The sequence below is a fragment of the Primulina eburnea genome, chromosome 8 (assembly GCF_022965805.1).
Source record: "Primulina eburnea isolate SZY01 chromosome 8, ASM2296580v1, whole genome shotgun sequence".
NCBI classification, from domain to species: domain Eukaryota; kingdom Viridiplantae; phylum Streptophyta; class Magnoliopsida; order Lamiales; family Gesneriaceae; genus Primulina; species Primulina eburnea.
The window spans coordinates 43,611,999-43,627,889 of record NC_133108.1 but is presented as its reverse complement, the minus strand read 5'-3'; the positions used below and the strand labels follow the sequence as shown (position 1 = coordinate 43,627,889).

The 15,891-nt window shown below is 35.3% G+C and overlaps 2 protein-coding genes across 2 annotated transcripts; one reads left to right on the top strand and one right to left on the bottom strand.

Annotated features, from left to right (window-relative positions):
- The first annotated feature begins 933 nt into the window (after positions 1 to 933).
- Positions 934 to 6,591, top strand: LOC140840096 (BRCT domain-containing protein At4g02110-like). Its single transcript, XM_073207205.1, has 10 exons — positions 934 to 1,231; positions 1,338 to 1,427; positions 1,567 to 1,671; positions 2,250 to 2,351; positions 2,517 to 2,601; positions 2,830 to 2,899; positions 3,028 to 3,072; positions 3,176 to 5,521; positions 5,605 to 5,821; positions 5,912 to 6,591. Exons 1-10 carry the CDS (start codon positions 1,130 to 1,132, stop codon positions 6,473 to 6,475), a joined length of 3,726 nt encoding a protein of 1,241 aa, XP_073063306.1. The 5' UTR covers positions 934 to 1,129; the 3' UTR covers positions 6,476 to 6,591.
- A 5,569-nt stretch (positions 6,592 to 12,160) lies between these two features.
- Positions 12,161 to 14,817, bottom strand: LOC140840094 (uncharacterized). Its single transcript, XM_073207204.1, has 4 exons — positions 14,669 to 14,817; positions 14,454 to 14,536; positions 13,947 to 14,362; positions 12,161 to 13,744 (listed from the first exon to the last, which is right to left on the bottom strand). The coding sequence occupies exons 1-4, from the start codon at positions 14,688 to 14,690 to the stop codon at positions 12,541 to 12,543; spliced, it is 1,725 nt and encodes a 574-aa protein (XP_073063305.1). The 5' UTR covers positions 14,691 to 14,817; the 3' UTR covers positions 12,161 to 12,540.
- Positions 14,818 to 15,891: the final 1,074 nt, after the last annotated feature.

Genomic DNA, 15,891 nt, shown 5'->3' with positions numbered 1-15,891 from the left:
AAAGTTTATACATTTTATGTTAAACAAAATATATACCATACCGGCAAAAACTTATGTGCGACGGTCTCACGGGTCGTATTTTGTGAGACAGATCTCTTATTTGAATCATCCATGAAAAAATATTGTTTTTTATGCTAAGAATATTATTTTTTATTGTGAATATCAGTAGGGTTGACCCGTCTCACAAATAAAGATTCGTGAGACCGTCTGACAAGAGACCAACTCCATACCAACAATACAGATCCATTAAAAAATTTGAAAGCATCTAAACTCCGAATTTTTATAATCAGTGATGTTTTTTTTTTTGAAAAATCGAATCCAAGTCCATTAAAATAATACAAAATGATTTCTCCAAAAAGAAAAAAGATAAAACGGAGTGACCCTGTGGATTTTTTATAAGAGTGAGGCTCATGTGAGACTGTCTCACGGATATTAATCTGTGAGACGGGTCAACTCTACCCATATTCACAATAAAAAGTAATACTCTTAGCATAAAAAATTATACTTTTTCATAGATGATCCAAATAAGATATCTGTCTAACAAATTCGACTCATAAAATCGTCTCACACAAATTTTTAACTTTTTATAACCGAAACACTGTATAGATTTAATCGTTTGCAAATTCTCCTTTGAAAGATTTGGACCATATTATTCGGATCACTGATACGCTAACCGGTAATTCGATCCCATTTTCAAACATTTGTTGAGATCTTTAATGGGCCAAATACGAGCCCAAATACTTTCAACGGAGGCCCATTAGAGAAAATAACCAGGCCCATATCAGAGAAAATAACCATGCCTAGATCAAATATAATTGAAGCAGAAAATGACACGTGTCTAAAGAATGACGAAGCACGACAAAAATTTTTGCTCCCGCCACTTCAATAAAATTGAAACAAATCCCTCCTTCAATATGTGAATTCCCAATTTTAACCTTTCCTTCCCAACTAATTCCCATCTTCATACACCCCCACCTTCTTCCCCGAGAAGCTATTCGATTTCCGTAGTAGTTTCTGAATCCACTTGCACCCCAAAAGCAGTTTCTTTCGCAGCAATTTTTCGCTAATTTCGGTTCTTATAGTGATTTGGACCTGCAGTGCTTCTGCTACACCGGTTACTTTTGCCAGAATGCCGGAAAGTAGGCAGATTTTAGCGTATGAGGAACCTGCAAAACCCTTTGCGGGAGCTCGTTTTGTTCTTTTCGGATTCAACTTTGATGGAAAAGAAAAGGTATGTATCGGCTGGAATTTCTAGTTGTCCTTGATGGTGTTTTGTCATCAATTCGGCTGCTGAAATTGAAATACCATGTTCTTACTTCTATTCTTGATTTGTTTAGATTCTGTCAAGGCTTTTTGAAGGCGGGGGAATGGATGCTGTAAATTATGGTCCGGATTGCACTCACGTGATTGTTGATAAGCTTGTTTATGTGAGTATATAATGTAACGATTCAAACAGAAAGGCTCTTATTCGACGTTGAATTGATTGTTGTGCTGTGCCCGTACGTGTGCTAAGTTATTTGTTTGGCTTCAAGCCTTTAAGTTCGCAATTGTATTTGTTGATGTCAGGATGATCCCGTGTGTGTTACTGCACGAAGGGATGGAAAGACACTGGTGACTGGCTTATGGGTTGAGCACAGTCTTGATGTGGGAGTGCCTGTTGATCCTGCTTCCGTAAGCTTTTCCATGCTCCCAATGGCTTCTTTTTTATCCTAATGGAAAGACATTTACGATGACAAGTTAAACAAGTATTTCTAGCTCTCCTTAGTATGGCCTTGCAGGGTTTCAAGTATTTGCGCAGGTTGTTTCTGTGTGTTTGAATAAAATTCCATTTTTCCATTAAAAATGTCTCAATTTCTCATGCACATGTCAACATCTACGTGCCTTAAGATTTTAATTGTTTGTTTCGCCTTGAAGCGCCATCTGGTGAGTCGCCTTGGGTTCTATGAAATGTTATGTAGCTTTCTATTCCATCAAGACCTTGTTTCAATGAATTGATATTTGGGTCACTAGTACATCAAATTCCCAAGGTCTGGTCCTCAAGTTTTACTTCCACTATATCTTGCTTTTTCCTTTCTTTTGGAGCGTTGCCTGTGAATTTTAGCTCTTGCTCTTAATGACAAATCACTAGAGGTACCATTTTGATGCAAAAATATGGCAAAACATCTGATCTACTCCCCGTGCTTGGATGTATTTCTCAAATTTTGCTGCTTTCCTTGTTGTGTTTTTGTATAATTCAAGGTTTCTTGCAGGTCATATATCGGCCTGTTAAAGATTTTAATGGGATTCCGGGTGCTCAACTTTTCATTGTTTGCTTGACTGGATATCAACGACAAGACCGAGATGATATAATGGTTCTGTCTACTACTCTGTCTATGCTGTATTTATTAAAACTAAACATAACAAGCTTTATTCTCAATCTGTGCAACTTTAAGAACATAGTTTCCTGTAGGATGGAAGTAGCTGAATGAATCATAACATTTCACGTTATCCCGCCATAATTTCTTTTCTTTGAACAGACCATGGTTAGCTTAATGGGTGCAAATTTTTCAAAGCCATTGGTGGCAAACAAGGTCACTCATTTGATATGTTACAAATTTGAGGGTAGGTTATTTTCTCTCCTGTTCGTCCAATATGCAAAATATATGGTATGCAACACATGTTGACAGCCTTGTGTAGTCTTGTAAATATTTTTCTCATTATCATCTTCCATGTCCTTTGGCTTGGTTTAATGTAGAGAATGAATTTTTTTTCGTTCATGAGATTTTCCAAATCTGCCTCCAAACGAAAGTGATGCTTATCATAAAATTGTTCGACACGATACTTGAACAGGGGAGAAGTATGAGCTGGCAAAGAAAATAAAGAAGATAAAGCTCGTCAATCATCGGTGGTTGGAAGACTGGTATGCGAAATTCTTAAATTAGCTCTTATCACCATGATTGATTGATATAGTTTGCACATGCCGTAAAAACATTTCTTCACTATATCCAAACCATCTTTTATTTTCATGCTGTGAAAACTCATTTACAGTTTGAAGGCTTGGAAAATTCTTCCAGAAGCGGATTACTGTAAGAGGTGAGTTAAGCTCCTTTACAGTATAAAGGCTTGGGAAATTCTTCTGTTTTATCTAATATTTCTTCTGTTTTATCTAATATAGTTCATATTAACCATGCTACAGTGGATTTGAGCTTGAAATGGAGGCTGAAGCTAAGGATTCCGAAGAAGAGACGGAAGACGTGACTTCCATAGTAGATGCAGCAGGAAGGATAAGTGCTGCCAGTCCTCAACAGGCACTGTTTCAAAATAAAATTTTCCATCAATCTCCAGCGAAACAGGAAATTCTTGGAAATGATTTCTATTTAACTGAACAAAGATATCGGGCAAATGCTAGCAATGCTTGTAAGGTCCAGTCAACTCCTGGAAAGGAGATCTACTTAGATTCTGTATTAGTTTTGAATGAAACTCGTCGTAGGCAACTTGATCTCTTAAGCTCTTGTACTGCCAAAAGTCCTGGAAAGATGCACTTTGAAATGCCATCAAACAGAAGTGAGGAAGAAATGGTGTCTCATGAGGTTGAAAAGGTCTTAGCTTCAGCTTCTGATGGTGCTAAGAAGTATCCTGATGCTGATGTGTCCAAATCTAGTGGCAAGAATCATTGTAAGATCACTTCAGGAAAGTCCAGCCTCCCACTAAGATCAGAAAGCATGGAAACTATTGGCGGAAATACATCTGTCTCAAATGTTGATAAACTTTGCGTTGGTGGTGGTTTTAACATGGCCTTGGAGAGACACCAAGATGGAACTGATTTTAGTTGGCTAAAAACACCTATAAAGGGAACTGTTTCACACCTTGTGAACGAGCAAACTGTTACATCATCTGAGAAGACGAAAACATCTGATGTGCTTAGTCCTTCCAAGTCACCAAGGGTCAGCTGCATTTCAAAAAGATTGATGGAAAGAGAAACTGTGGAGAATATAACTGAAGTATTGGCTTCTGGAACTTCAGTCAAGGGTTCAATGGGAAAAGAGTTGGTATGTCCAGTTTCTCCCACAACTGATGCGTGCTATCTGAGAGAAAAGGCTTCGTTGTCCCCTAAAAAAGCTTTGAACATTTCTAAAACTCCTATATCAGAGGATAAACTAGAATGTGGCAAGGTTGCAATTCAACATTATCGTAAGAAAGGAAAAAAGAGGAGCTTGTCCAACACAGAAATAAAGGAACTATCTTTGAGCCGAACCAAGTCTTTCCATGGTGAAGATGAGATTCATCAAAGTGTTGTACCAAGTGTTGAACCCTCATCTCCTAGAGCCAATTATGGGGCAGAAAAGTCTAATAGTTCGGGTGATTTGGACTTTTTAAATGAACATACAGACCCTCAGGTAAAACCACTTAAAAATAAAATGCCAGTAAAGAAAACATTGGGTTCTAGACCAAGTTTCCATAAAGGGGCTACTCTAAAACACAAAGGTTCCATGAACCTTAAGAAAGTCTCACTACAGAATGAGGACATTATCCATTCAGTTGAAGCTGCTGCTGCTCCTGTAGACACGAATATGGCTACTACATCTGAGAAGTTTGGCATGATTCCTCCAACTAAAAAAGACCCCAGTCAACCGGCACCAGTGAACAATTTTAATAAATCTGGAGAAGAAGCTACAGATGAAGATGGACCTCTGAATGAAGAAATTAAAGCCCCGGAGGGCAAATGCGAACTTGAGATTGATTCAACAAGCAACAAAGAAATGGCTTCTGAAGTTGAATCACCAAATTCAGGAAATATTTTCCCAAGCAAAAGGCCAGGTAGTTGTAAGGCTGAAAAGCAAGCTCGTTCCAAAATCATACTGTCAAAGGCAAAGGAGGCAAAATCTGGGGAAGTTGCTGACTTTGCTGGAGCTGAAAAAGGCACTCATAGTAAGAATATTGCCTCAGCTCAATTGATAGCCACTGGTGATGTTCTGGAAGAGAAGTCAAGTGGGGGTAAAAAACGTGCTCTGGGTAAAACCAAGAAAACCAAGTTGGAAGACACTAGAAAAGAAGCTATAAAGAATGGCTCCAATACTAAACAGGTTGAAAAGAAGACAGTTGTAGACAATGCACCTGCAGTTCCATTGGCTGGGAAAACCAAGACAAGGCCGATCAAGAAGTTAAAAAGATCAGCTGATGCGGAAAAGGAAAATGAACCTGTCACAGACAGGGATCAAAGTCCAAACAAGAATGATACCAGAGTAGCTGAGATAGCCATGCCTGAAACACTAAAAACCCCTCTGAAAAATAGCTTGAAAGTTGACAGAACCAATTGCAATTTGGTGAAAGGTAGACAGAACGTTGAGGTAAAAACTGAACCTGCGTGGTTTATTTTGAGTGGGCATAAGTTACAGAGGAAGGAGTTTCAGCAGGTTATAAGGCGATTGAAAGGAAGAGTTTGTAGAGATTCTCACCATTGGTCATATCAGGCAACACATTTCATTGTTCCAGATCCGATAAGAAGAACAGAAAAGTTTTTTGCTGCTGCGGCCTCTGGAAGGTGTTCCCAAGTTAATTTAATCTCAAATTCTCTTAGTACTGCTCTATCATCGAATTTGTTTGCTTAAAAAATTAATTTTGCAGCTGGGTTCTGAAGACAGATTATTTAACAGCGAGCAATATGGCTGGTAGATTGTTGTCAGAAGAGTCGTTTGAATGGCATAAGAAAGGCCTAAGTGAAGATGGTGCAATCAACTTAGAAGCTCCTCGGAAATGGCGTCTTCTGAGGGAGAAAACTGGTCGTGGAGCATTTTATGGAATGCGTATTGTCATATATGGGGAATGCATCGCCCCTCCATTGGTATGTTTCTAATTTCTCTCCTTTGTTTATGCTCATTAAATTTGACATTTTTTTAACGAAGTATCTTTATCTTTATTGTTTTTATATCAGGATACTTTAAAACGAGTTTTGAAGGCTGGAGATGGCACCATATTGGCAACTTCACCTCCTTACTCACGTTTTCTCCAGTCGAGGATCGATTTTGCTGTTGTCAGTCCAGGCATGCCCCGTGTCGATATGTGGGTTCAAGAGTTTCTAAGACACGAGGTACCTTGTGTCTTAGCTGATTATTTGGTAGAATACGTGTGTAAGCCCGGTTTTTCCCTTGAACGGCATGTACAATACAATACACATGCTTGGGCCAAGAAATCACTCGAAAATCTTGTAAAACATGTAGAAGAGGTTGTTGAGGATCCAAGAACACCAGAAGATCATGGCATTGATGTAGCATGCCAAGTATGTGGATCAGGGGATAGAGGAGAGGAAATGTTGATTTGTGGTGACGAGAGTGGTACTTTCGGCTGCGGTGTTGGTGCCCATATGGACTGCCTTGATCCTCCACTCGTGGAAGTCCCGGAAGAAGACTGGTTTTGCCCATCATGTTGCAAGAAAAGGGAGAGTACGGAAAGTATCAGCCAAGGCCCTAAAAAACGTAGTTCGAAAATGAAGAAGTGATCCATTTGATCCTTAATACTAATGTTGAGTCCTGCAATATGTTACTGATATATGCATGTAAATTTTTTGACAAATAGTTCGTTAAAGCGCGAGTGAAACGATATTTAACTTGTCTGTCACCACCTTGTGCCGATAAAAGTAATTTCCATGTTAAACCGGGTCGAGATTTCATTGAGCCCATTAAGAGAGGTGTATAGGCTATAGCAAAAGTAAGTGAATGTTATCTCATAGCGTGAAAATTTTCAGTCTATGCTTCAAAAGATTGGGCCTATTAATATAACTTTTCTTTTTTACTAAATAAAAATAAAATAAAATCCCTATTTCGAATAAGATCGTGGGTACGTGGAGGCGACTAGTATTCTCGGAGCTGGAGATATTTATGCCCATCTTTAGAAATTGAGCAAGAAAGTACAATTTTAATCACAACAAGAATATACAGAATTAAATATTTTACGGAATCCATTAATTTAAATTATACAATTGGATGTGTGTCGGAAGAAACATTGAACCTTCGAATTGGCTTCCCTAGTTGCTCCATTTTTTTTTTTTTTTTGACTGACTTGTTGCTTGATTATAAAATTTAAATGTTTCAAAAAATTATTGACCGTATATGAAATGGATTGACATTTCTCTCATTATTATTTCTCCACTATCCATCTTTCTACGATTCATTAACTAGTAATCCGTGCACAAGACTATTTAAATGAATAGAATTTTCAGTATAGTTAACTGTTTTTCAAATATTTTAACTAATAATTATGAAGAAAAACAAAATTTATTTCCTCATAATTTAAAAATATTAAATAAATACAATATTTATACAGAATATGCTATTAATTATAAGTCACTTGGTAGATTTATTTGTATTTTTAAACCAATGTATTTCATGAGATTTCTATTGGGAGACAAGGTAAGATGGGATTCTTTCAAGAACTTTTGTAATGATGAAACACAACACAATTGTTGGGAAATGGGGAATCAACGTTACCAAGGGTGTCACACAATTTATACATATCTTAGTATTTATCTTATTTATAATTAGCATTTTTTTTGTGAATTTTTGTGTAAACAAACATATACATTATATTAAAAAAATTTACAGACACACTAACTACTTTTAATTTAAAAAAAAACATCAAATTTTCTTTCCAAAATATCGGTTACGATAAAGTAATTATTACTAAAAAAACATAATAAAATAAAAACACGGATATTATTAAATTTAATAAAAAAAATTATTTTAAAACAATTTTATTTCACGCAAGAAACATTACACAAAAATTTAATTTACGTACGGACGTCCCGATAATTTTACAATGTACTATGAACAATAAATAATATGTTTAAAAGAATATTTTTTAATAGAGAAAAAATTTAAAATGTCAATTATTTTTTTAATAGAAAAGAATTGCTTAATATTTCTCAAAGCTTCGCAACGAATCTACACAAGGCCAGAGGCTAAGAGAATATCTGTACTGAGTTTGACAATTGCAGCTTATTACTCAATCCCCAACGCGAGCCTCTGCTTCCACTTATTTATTTGCGCTTATTTATTATTAAAAAAAAAACATTTTTATATTTTTGATTACATTCAAATTTCCTCATTAAGGAATCTATCTATAATCTATCAAATCAAATTTTCTCTAAAATATACATATTAATTTTCAGAGTAGGTATATTGTGTGTCACGAATCTTTATCTGTGAGACGGTTCAACCCTACCGATATTCACAATAAAAAATAATATTTTTAGCATAAATGAATAACCCAAATAAGAGATATGTTGTGAGACCGTCTCAAACAAGTTTTTGCCTAATTTTCAAACCCTAGCAACTCATTTTATCGATCATCACAAAATATATATACATAGAATCGTCGGCTTGTAACCAAACGACGAATTCAAGTATTTCGCTCGATTTACTATGAATCGAACTCAATCTGTACATTATTTTTTCCTGAGTCAATGTGCATGTTGTTCATACAGCGAGGATTTGAAAGGATAATTAATTCATCATGTTTTAAATCTGAGAATTGCAAGAAAATGGGCAACAGTATGTCCCTCCACTGCCCTACTTATTTATTACTAGTTTTCTTTTCAGACAAAAAAATTCACCAACTACATGCAAATACCTCGTCTCCTTTGTCTTCTCCACGCAGACAGAACGATTCGATTGAATTCAAAATAAAAGGGTGAATGAAATCTACATTTCTTTTATAAAAAAAAACTATTTATAAGATTAAGATGCATTTTTTTTAAGATAAATTTTAAGTTTCAATCGGAGATATACTTGTTTCGTCGTCCACGTAAATTTAGATAAGAGTCACAATCTATACGTATTCGAAATAGATTTAAAGGACCAAACTATAGATGAAATATTGTAATTAGTGAATGCTAAATTAATTTTGCCTCCTTTACTTTAACATTCACGTCTTCAATTAGTGAAAATTCAGGTTTAAAATCACTTTTTACACCAATTCCCTGTAAATTTTTTAAAAAAGAAAATCTCCATTTCCAATACGACCCTTCGTTAGAAAATGAGCTAGGAACTCTTTTAATTTATTACTACAATAATATAAAATAAACAAATATTTCACGGAATCCATTGATTTAATTTAAATTTAATAAACGGATTTGTGTCAGAATAAACATTGAACCTTGTAATTTGCTTTTCTTGATGCATAATTTATAATAATAAATTTAAAATGGGTGGAGAAGTGAAGGTGTCTCATTATTTCTCCATTATCTGTCCTTCCCAATATCAATTAATGAATAAATTATTAAAGGAATAAAATATTATAATTTCTTTGCTTTTTTAAATAATATTTAAATAATTCTCCTTTTTTTCTTCATATTTTTATTGGCAATTATTCGTTCACATTCAATCCCTGAAAATTCTTTTTATTTTTATGCTTTGGTAGCACGTGACTCTTAATTAACACTTTTCTATCTTCTTTTGCAAATCAACTTGTCAAACTTGAGCCCTCAATATTTGACATTATATCATAAAAGCTTTTATATTGACAACTTCACATGTTTTGACCTACATGATTTATTTACATAAAAACATTTAAAACCAAATATTATATTTATCTGAAAAGATTTATACGAGAATAAATTAAAATGAAAATGCATATATCAAGGAATTTATAAGTTTTTTATTAAAAAAAAAAAGAGAGGGATTTTTTCCAAAGTGGAGAGAAATTGTGAAAAAACTTCCCATTTCTTTTACACCATAATCAAGAAGTTGATATTTATATTTCAATTTATCTATAAAAATATATATCAAATTTCTTCATAAATGAAATATAAATAACAAAAAAAGTAGAGATAAATATAAACTATCCATAATTAATATCCTGCAATTTTTATCGGGAGACAAGGTAAGAAGATGGCATCTTTGAATAGTTTATTCATATATATAACCCAAAAAGGAACATCGTTGTTGGGAAATGGGGAATCAATAGCTAAAAAAAAAAGGAAAAAGAAATGGCGAATCAATCTTTCCAAGGATATAATTACTGCCTTATTTGTTTTTATCCTAAATCAACATTTTTTTTCTTTTGTGAGACGGTATATTCACAATAAAAAGTACTATTTTTAGCATAAAAATTAATACATTTTCATAGATGACCCAAATAAGATATATGTCTCACAGAATACGACCCGTGAGACCGTCTCACATAAATTTTTACCTTATATATATATATATATATATTTTTGACGTCATATTATTCTTGGCTTGATGCCAATACGATGGTGTAAAAATGGAGTGGACCAAATGCTTTAATAGAGAAAAGTTGTACTTTGTAAGTTTTGTGCAAAATTGATTAAAGATGAAAACTTTTGAAAATTCATTGATTACATGGCAGTTGGCTGGCCTGGGGATTTACTCATTATTATCCCACCAACGCCCCTCCATCTCGTATTGTGCGTCGATAAATTTATCCTCACACATATTGTAGCTGCTAAATGGATTCCCATCTTAAAATTCCAATATTCGATACAAAATTGCAGACTTCCAGTGTCTTCGAGGTACTACATCCAATTGTCCAAAACAGACCATTGTTTGGTCTCGTCGACTTGCACCGTCATTGTTTGGTGTAAATGATAAGATTTTACGTCTCCCTACAGAGTATTTATTTAATAAAACAATCAATGGATCGGGTTGGTAAACAGTAATGATATTAATAATTATTAATAATATAGCTATTTATTTACATAAAAAAAACATTTGGGTGATGTTTGTTTATAATTTATTCTCCAGTTCCTCGGGTTATCCGCGTGGAGTAGACGTGGAACATTGAGTTGTAATTAATGAATGACAGTAGTCGAACAAACAAATATTAATGACAAATATTAATATATATATATATATATATATATATATATATACACCGAATGCCAGCATTTTTGGCAGCCTTTTGGTGAAATCATATATACCAGGCATGAGATCGAAGCCAAAAAAATAATGGCCTTCTGCTGCTTCCACTGCACTGGACTGTGGGAATAATAATTACTAGCAAGCAATCTTTTGATCTTTTCGTTTGTCTGTGTATAGGATAATCTTTTTTAGGAGTGGATAAATTGATCGGGAAATTTGGCTTCAGTCCTCAGTCGCCTTTTTTCTTTGTTTTCAGTCCCTAGGTACTTTTTTAGTACCACATTTCCACATGAAGTGTACCACATTTCCACATGAAGTGTACCACATTTGTATGAAATAGTACCACAATTTTGTGGGTAGGGAGTGAATGCAAAGAAATATTATGATTGGGGATTTTTAAATAACTTCCCCTAAATTGATATATAATTAATAATAAAAAATATGTTAAAATGAATATATTTTTAAGTGTAACCATTTTTAATTATAGTTATTTAGTAAATTTCGATATGTAGTTATGGATTATTATTAGTTAGAATAATTATTAAAAAATGGAATTTAGAACACCTATTGGATGGACAACACCATTGTAGTAACAAAAATATCAGTCATTTTCCCGATTTTATAATAAATAATAGTACTATTTGTTACAAAGGAAATATGTTTATTTGATTTGAAATATAATGTTAGGTATACGAATAAATTTGATAGATATAAAACGAAACGATAGAAACATTGACTATTAATATTATGGTACAAAATTTGTGTCAGACGATCTCATTAGTCATATTTTGCTGAGACATATCTCTTATTTTGGTCATTCATGAAAAAATATTACTTTTTATGCTAAAAATATTATTTTTTATTATTAATATCGATAGGATTGACCCGTCTCATCGATAAAGAATCGCGAGACCGTCTCATAAGATACCTACTCTAATATTATATGGATATATGCAAAAATTATAACATTAGATATAGATAATTGTAGTAACGTTGATCTAACAAATATGTGATTACAGGTCACCAAATAGAATTTTCTTATTGACTCTATAGTAATAAGATTTAAAATATTATATTTTGCACATTAAAATGTAATTTTATTTTTTGTCAATTTCATTTAAAAATATAGTTAGGACCAAAATGGTAAGTTCTGCCACATTTATGTTGAAACCCCTTTCTTCAGATTCAGACTTTATATTGAATTCTGGCGATATATTTTTGAAGGAACAGCAGAAATTTTCAATTTTAGAAAAAGAAAAGCTTTTCTTTTCTTATTCGTCAACTTCTGAAATCATAATAAAAGCTTGTACAGCTAACAAAGACGCATAATAAAATAAATAAAGATGGGAAATTCTACTTCTAGAAAAATAAATAAACAAGATATCAAAATTTTGGAACAGAAGTTAATTTTGATAGTACGTGAAGCTTCCCCGTTTGTACATCATTATTTGCCGCCTCCTCCGATTTCACTGGCAAATTGCATTCGCGGTGTATGGGAAAATCGAAATAGCACGAAATCCTGTGTGTAAGATCAAATACTTCTTGAAAAACTATATAATTTTTTTCGCAAAATTCAAAATTATTATTGATTTTACAAATGGAGTTTCGTGCTTTTTTTCATTTCTCAATGATCAACGAATACAATTTTGCCAGAGTTAACCAACCATCTGATAATCACCATTACTTAACAGCTCAATGCCTCGTACTTAACTGTCATCGGACGGTTAAACCCTGTCTGAGACAGCAAGTTCCCGACGGCGGAGAGGTCACGGCAGAAAACTCCTTGAAACACTGAAGCTGGCGGGGTTGTTACGAGCATGGTACTGTTATTCTTGCAATTCGCAGATTCGGATATGGCTGCCGGAGTAGAATCCATTTTCGCAACCGGGGGTTGCAGGATGACCGCCACGGCGGTTTTCTTTCTCTTGTTCTCAGCAGATTCTTCGTCAGAGATTGTTGCCATTACACTAGTGTAGCCTTTCTGTATCATTCTGTAGAGGAGAAGAGCGGATAACTTCGCCCGATCTCGAACTGAATCCACGTCTTTGTCATCAGCAAACTCGCACTTGTCGATGAAACTTGAGGATTTATCGGGCTTGTGTTTGAGGGTTAGCAGCAAATGAGCTCTTTCTACCTCTGATCTAGAGCATCCTCTTCTCAATCCAATCAGCCCATAGTAATCGACATGGCCGATTTCGCCTGCAGCGACCCTTTGCTTTAATTGCTGGATTTTCGAAGCCAATGAACATAATTTTCCTGGTATTTCTCTATACTGGATGTTTTGCCTCTTCCAGGCAGGTCCTGGCAATTTTCGATCGCGAAGAATCGAATTGTACAGCAGTTTCAAGTGTTCAAGATCGTGGAGACTATCTGGCAAACATCGGATGGTTTCGAATAAAGTCGCTCTAATGGTGAGCGCTTCAATGCAGCTAGTGTCCAGAGCTAATGCTCTGTTGCAATCTGCTATTGCTTCCGCTACTCGACCGGCGGACTGAAAAGCCACGGCCCGGTGCACGTAGCATTCGGAGAGGAAACCCTGTGGAGCTCCTCGGCGGCCATCCACGATTTTGGAGAAATGCCGAATGGATTCAGAGTAGAGACCCGCGTCGAGGGCGGCTATTGCTGCGGTCTTGCGGCGTATGAGGAGTTTGATCTGGCAGAGGAGTTGAGAAATGCTTTCGGACTCGGTTTTTGGCCGGTATTGTGGATGATTGTCAGGCGAAATGTCGTCGGAGAGTGGGAACTTGTTGGATGTAAAGACGTCGTCCGACAGAGAAATGCTTTCACGGCGGAAGGCGGCGGTGGCGAGACGTTTTCCGGTCTGGAGAAGCACCATTGCGTCCTCCATTAAGCCCAGGTGGCAACATGCTTGGCCTAATACGGAATACCTGTTGGATAATTAACATTTGTCAACGAATCAAACAGAATTTTAGCCGAGAAACAAGATTTTGACATTTTCCAACTTTAATCTAAGACGGGTTTGGTGAAATTTCAACAACGGCTGCAAGCGATTTCGCGTGATCTACAAGCCAGTCTCTGAATCTAAAATAATCAAGCAGAAGAAAAATGGGGATGGGTTTTCCAGCATACCTCCATTGCCCATCTCTCTCGACGCTTTTGCACAGCCCCGCCATCACCTTCTTCTTCAAATCCGACACAGAGAAGCACTTGAACGCGGTGTCGTTGCGATCCAGACAGCCGCCGTCGGAGGACAGAAGCTTGACTTGCTCCTTCGAATGCTGGGTGGACGAGCTATCCGATAACCCCGACGACGAGGCATCCTCGGAGACCACCAATTTCAGGCTGGGAATATAGTCCTGAAGCATATCCGCCACCTCCTTAAACCGCCCGAGATACAGCAAACACCGCGCCTTCAGCTCCAGAGCCACCTCCATGCGCGGCGCCACCGCCAGTGCCGCCTCCAGAAAACCCAACGCCGACGACATATCCGAAGCCTCTTGCGTGGCAATCAACATCCTCGCTTCCCTCACATATCTCTCCACCATCTGCATCACAATAACATAACAGTATCCCAAGAATCAATTAGTTCCCGCATTCAAAACATCGCATAAAACGATTAACATATAAGACGGGTACCTTTCTATTGGTGAACCACCAGTGTTTCTTCTCCCCCCCGCCGCGAGACGGAGACACCGCAGCCATAGAAGAAACCCAAGAATCTGAATCAACCACCAAACAACTGAGATGATTTATGGGTGAAAAACTTGCCACATTTTAATGAAAAGTTCAAATGTTAGAGAGGGAGTAAATAGTGCAGGAGAAGGCATTAAACGAGAAATGCCAGCTTTGACCTGAGATAAAGCTATGATCCATGGCTGGCAACCAGATTCCTCTCTCTTTCTCTCTCTAGACCCCTACACTGTACACAGGGGATGGTGATGGCGAATAATATTTTTCTATTGATATTTCGAAGAAAGAAAAATTATATGTGTCATTTAGCAAAATCTTTATTTAGTTAAGTGTGATTAAAGCTCAAATCTTGATTTGGTAAACAGGATTAAGTGCCTAAGCAATCAAAATTCGCTGACGTGGAGCTCAACACACACAATGAGGCTGGCAATATGGAAGAAATTGAGTTTTGATTTGGTCAAACAAATTTATATTATTATGATATTACAAGTCGTAATTTGTTTGTTCTCAGATAAGATTTTTCGATTTCGAATGTTGTGAATCAAGAAAGTTGTTTTCTCAATCATAAATCCAATTACATTTGACTAGGAATTAGTTCGAGCCTAATATCACAAAGGCAAAAACTTGTGTGAGACGGTCTTACGGGTCGTGTTCGTGAGACGGATCTCTTATTTGGACTATCCAAGAAAAAATATTACTTTCTATGCTAAGAGTATTACTTTTTATGGTGAATATGCGTAGAGTTAACCCGTCTCACAGATTAAGATCCGTGAGACAGTCTTACATGAGAGTCGCTCTATTGTAAAACTAATTTTAATTAGCTTTTTAAAATCTTATTTTGAAAAAATAATAAGATATTTGGTTAAAGTAAAAAATGAAGATTTTATATTATATTTTTTTCATTATTATAATTATTGAAAACATCGTATAACTATATATATAAAAAAATAATGTAAAATAAATATATTCTGGAAAAATAAGGTAGAGTAAGTCTAACGTTTTTTTAAACAGATTATAAAAATATGTGAAATTACTTATTTTTATATATTATAATTTTTTTTAAAAAAAAAAATTACTAAACACTAGTTCAAAGTTGATAAGTTCAAGAGTTTCATATTTTATTAAAAACACATCAACAAAATCTTCTCACGATCTTTGCATCATTTAGAATACTAATTTAAATAAGTCAAATTTTAATTTATTTGGAAATATTAAGAAGTTCAAAATTAAATAAAGTAATATAACAATAATGGATGAGCCACCATATTTTTTATGCCCTTTGAGTTTATATTTCATATTTTTTTTTTTCATTTTTAAGTACGAGACGAAAAAAATAATTTAGCATATGGATGATGTGTTAACTATTTTTTTCATCAAATAATTT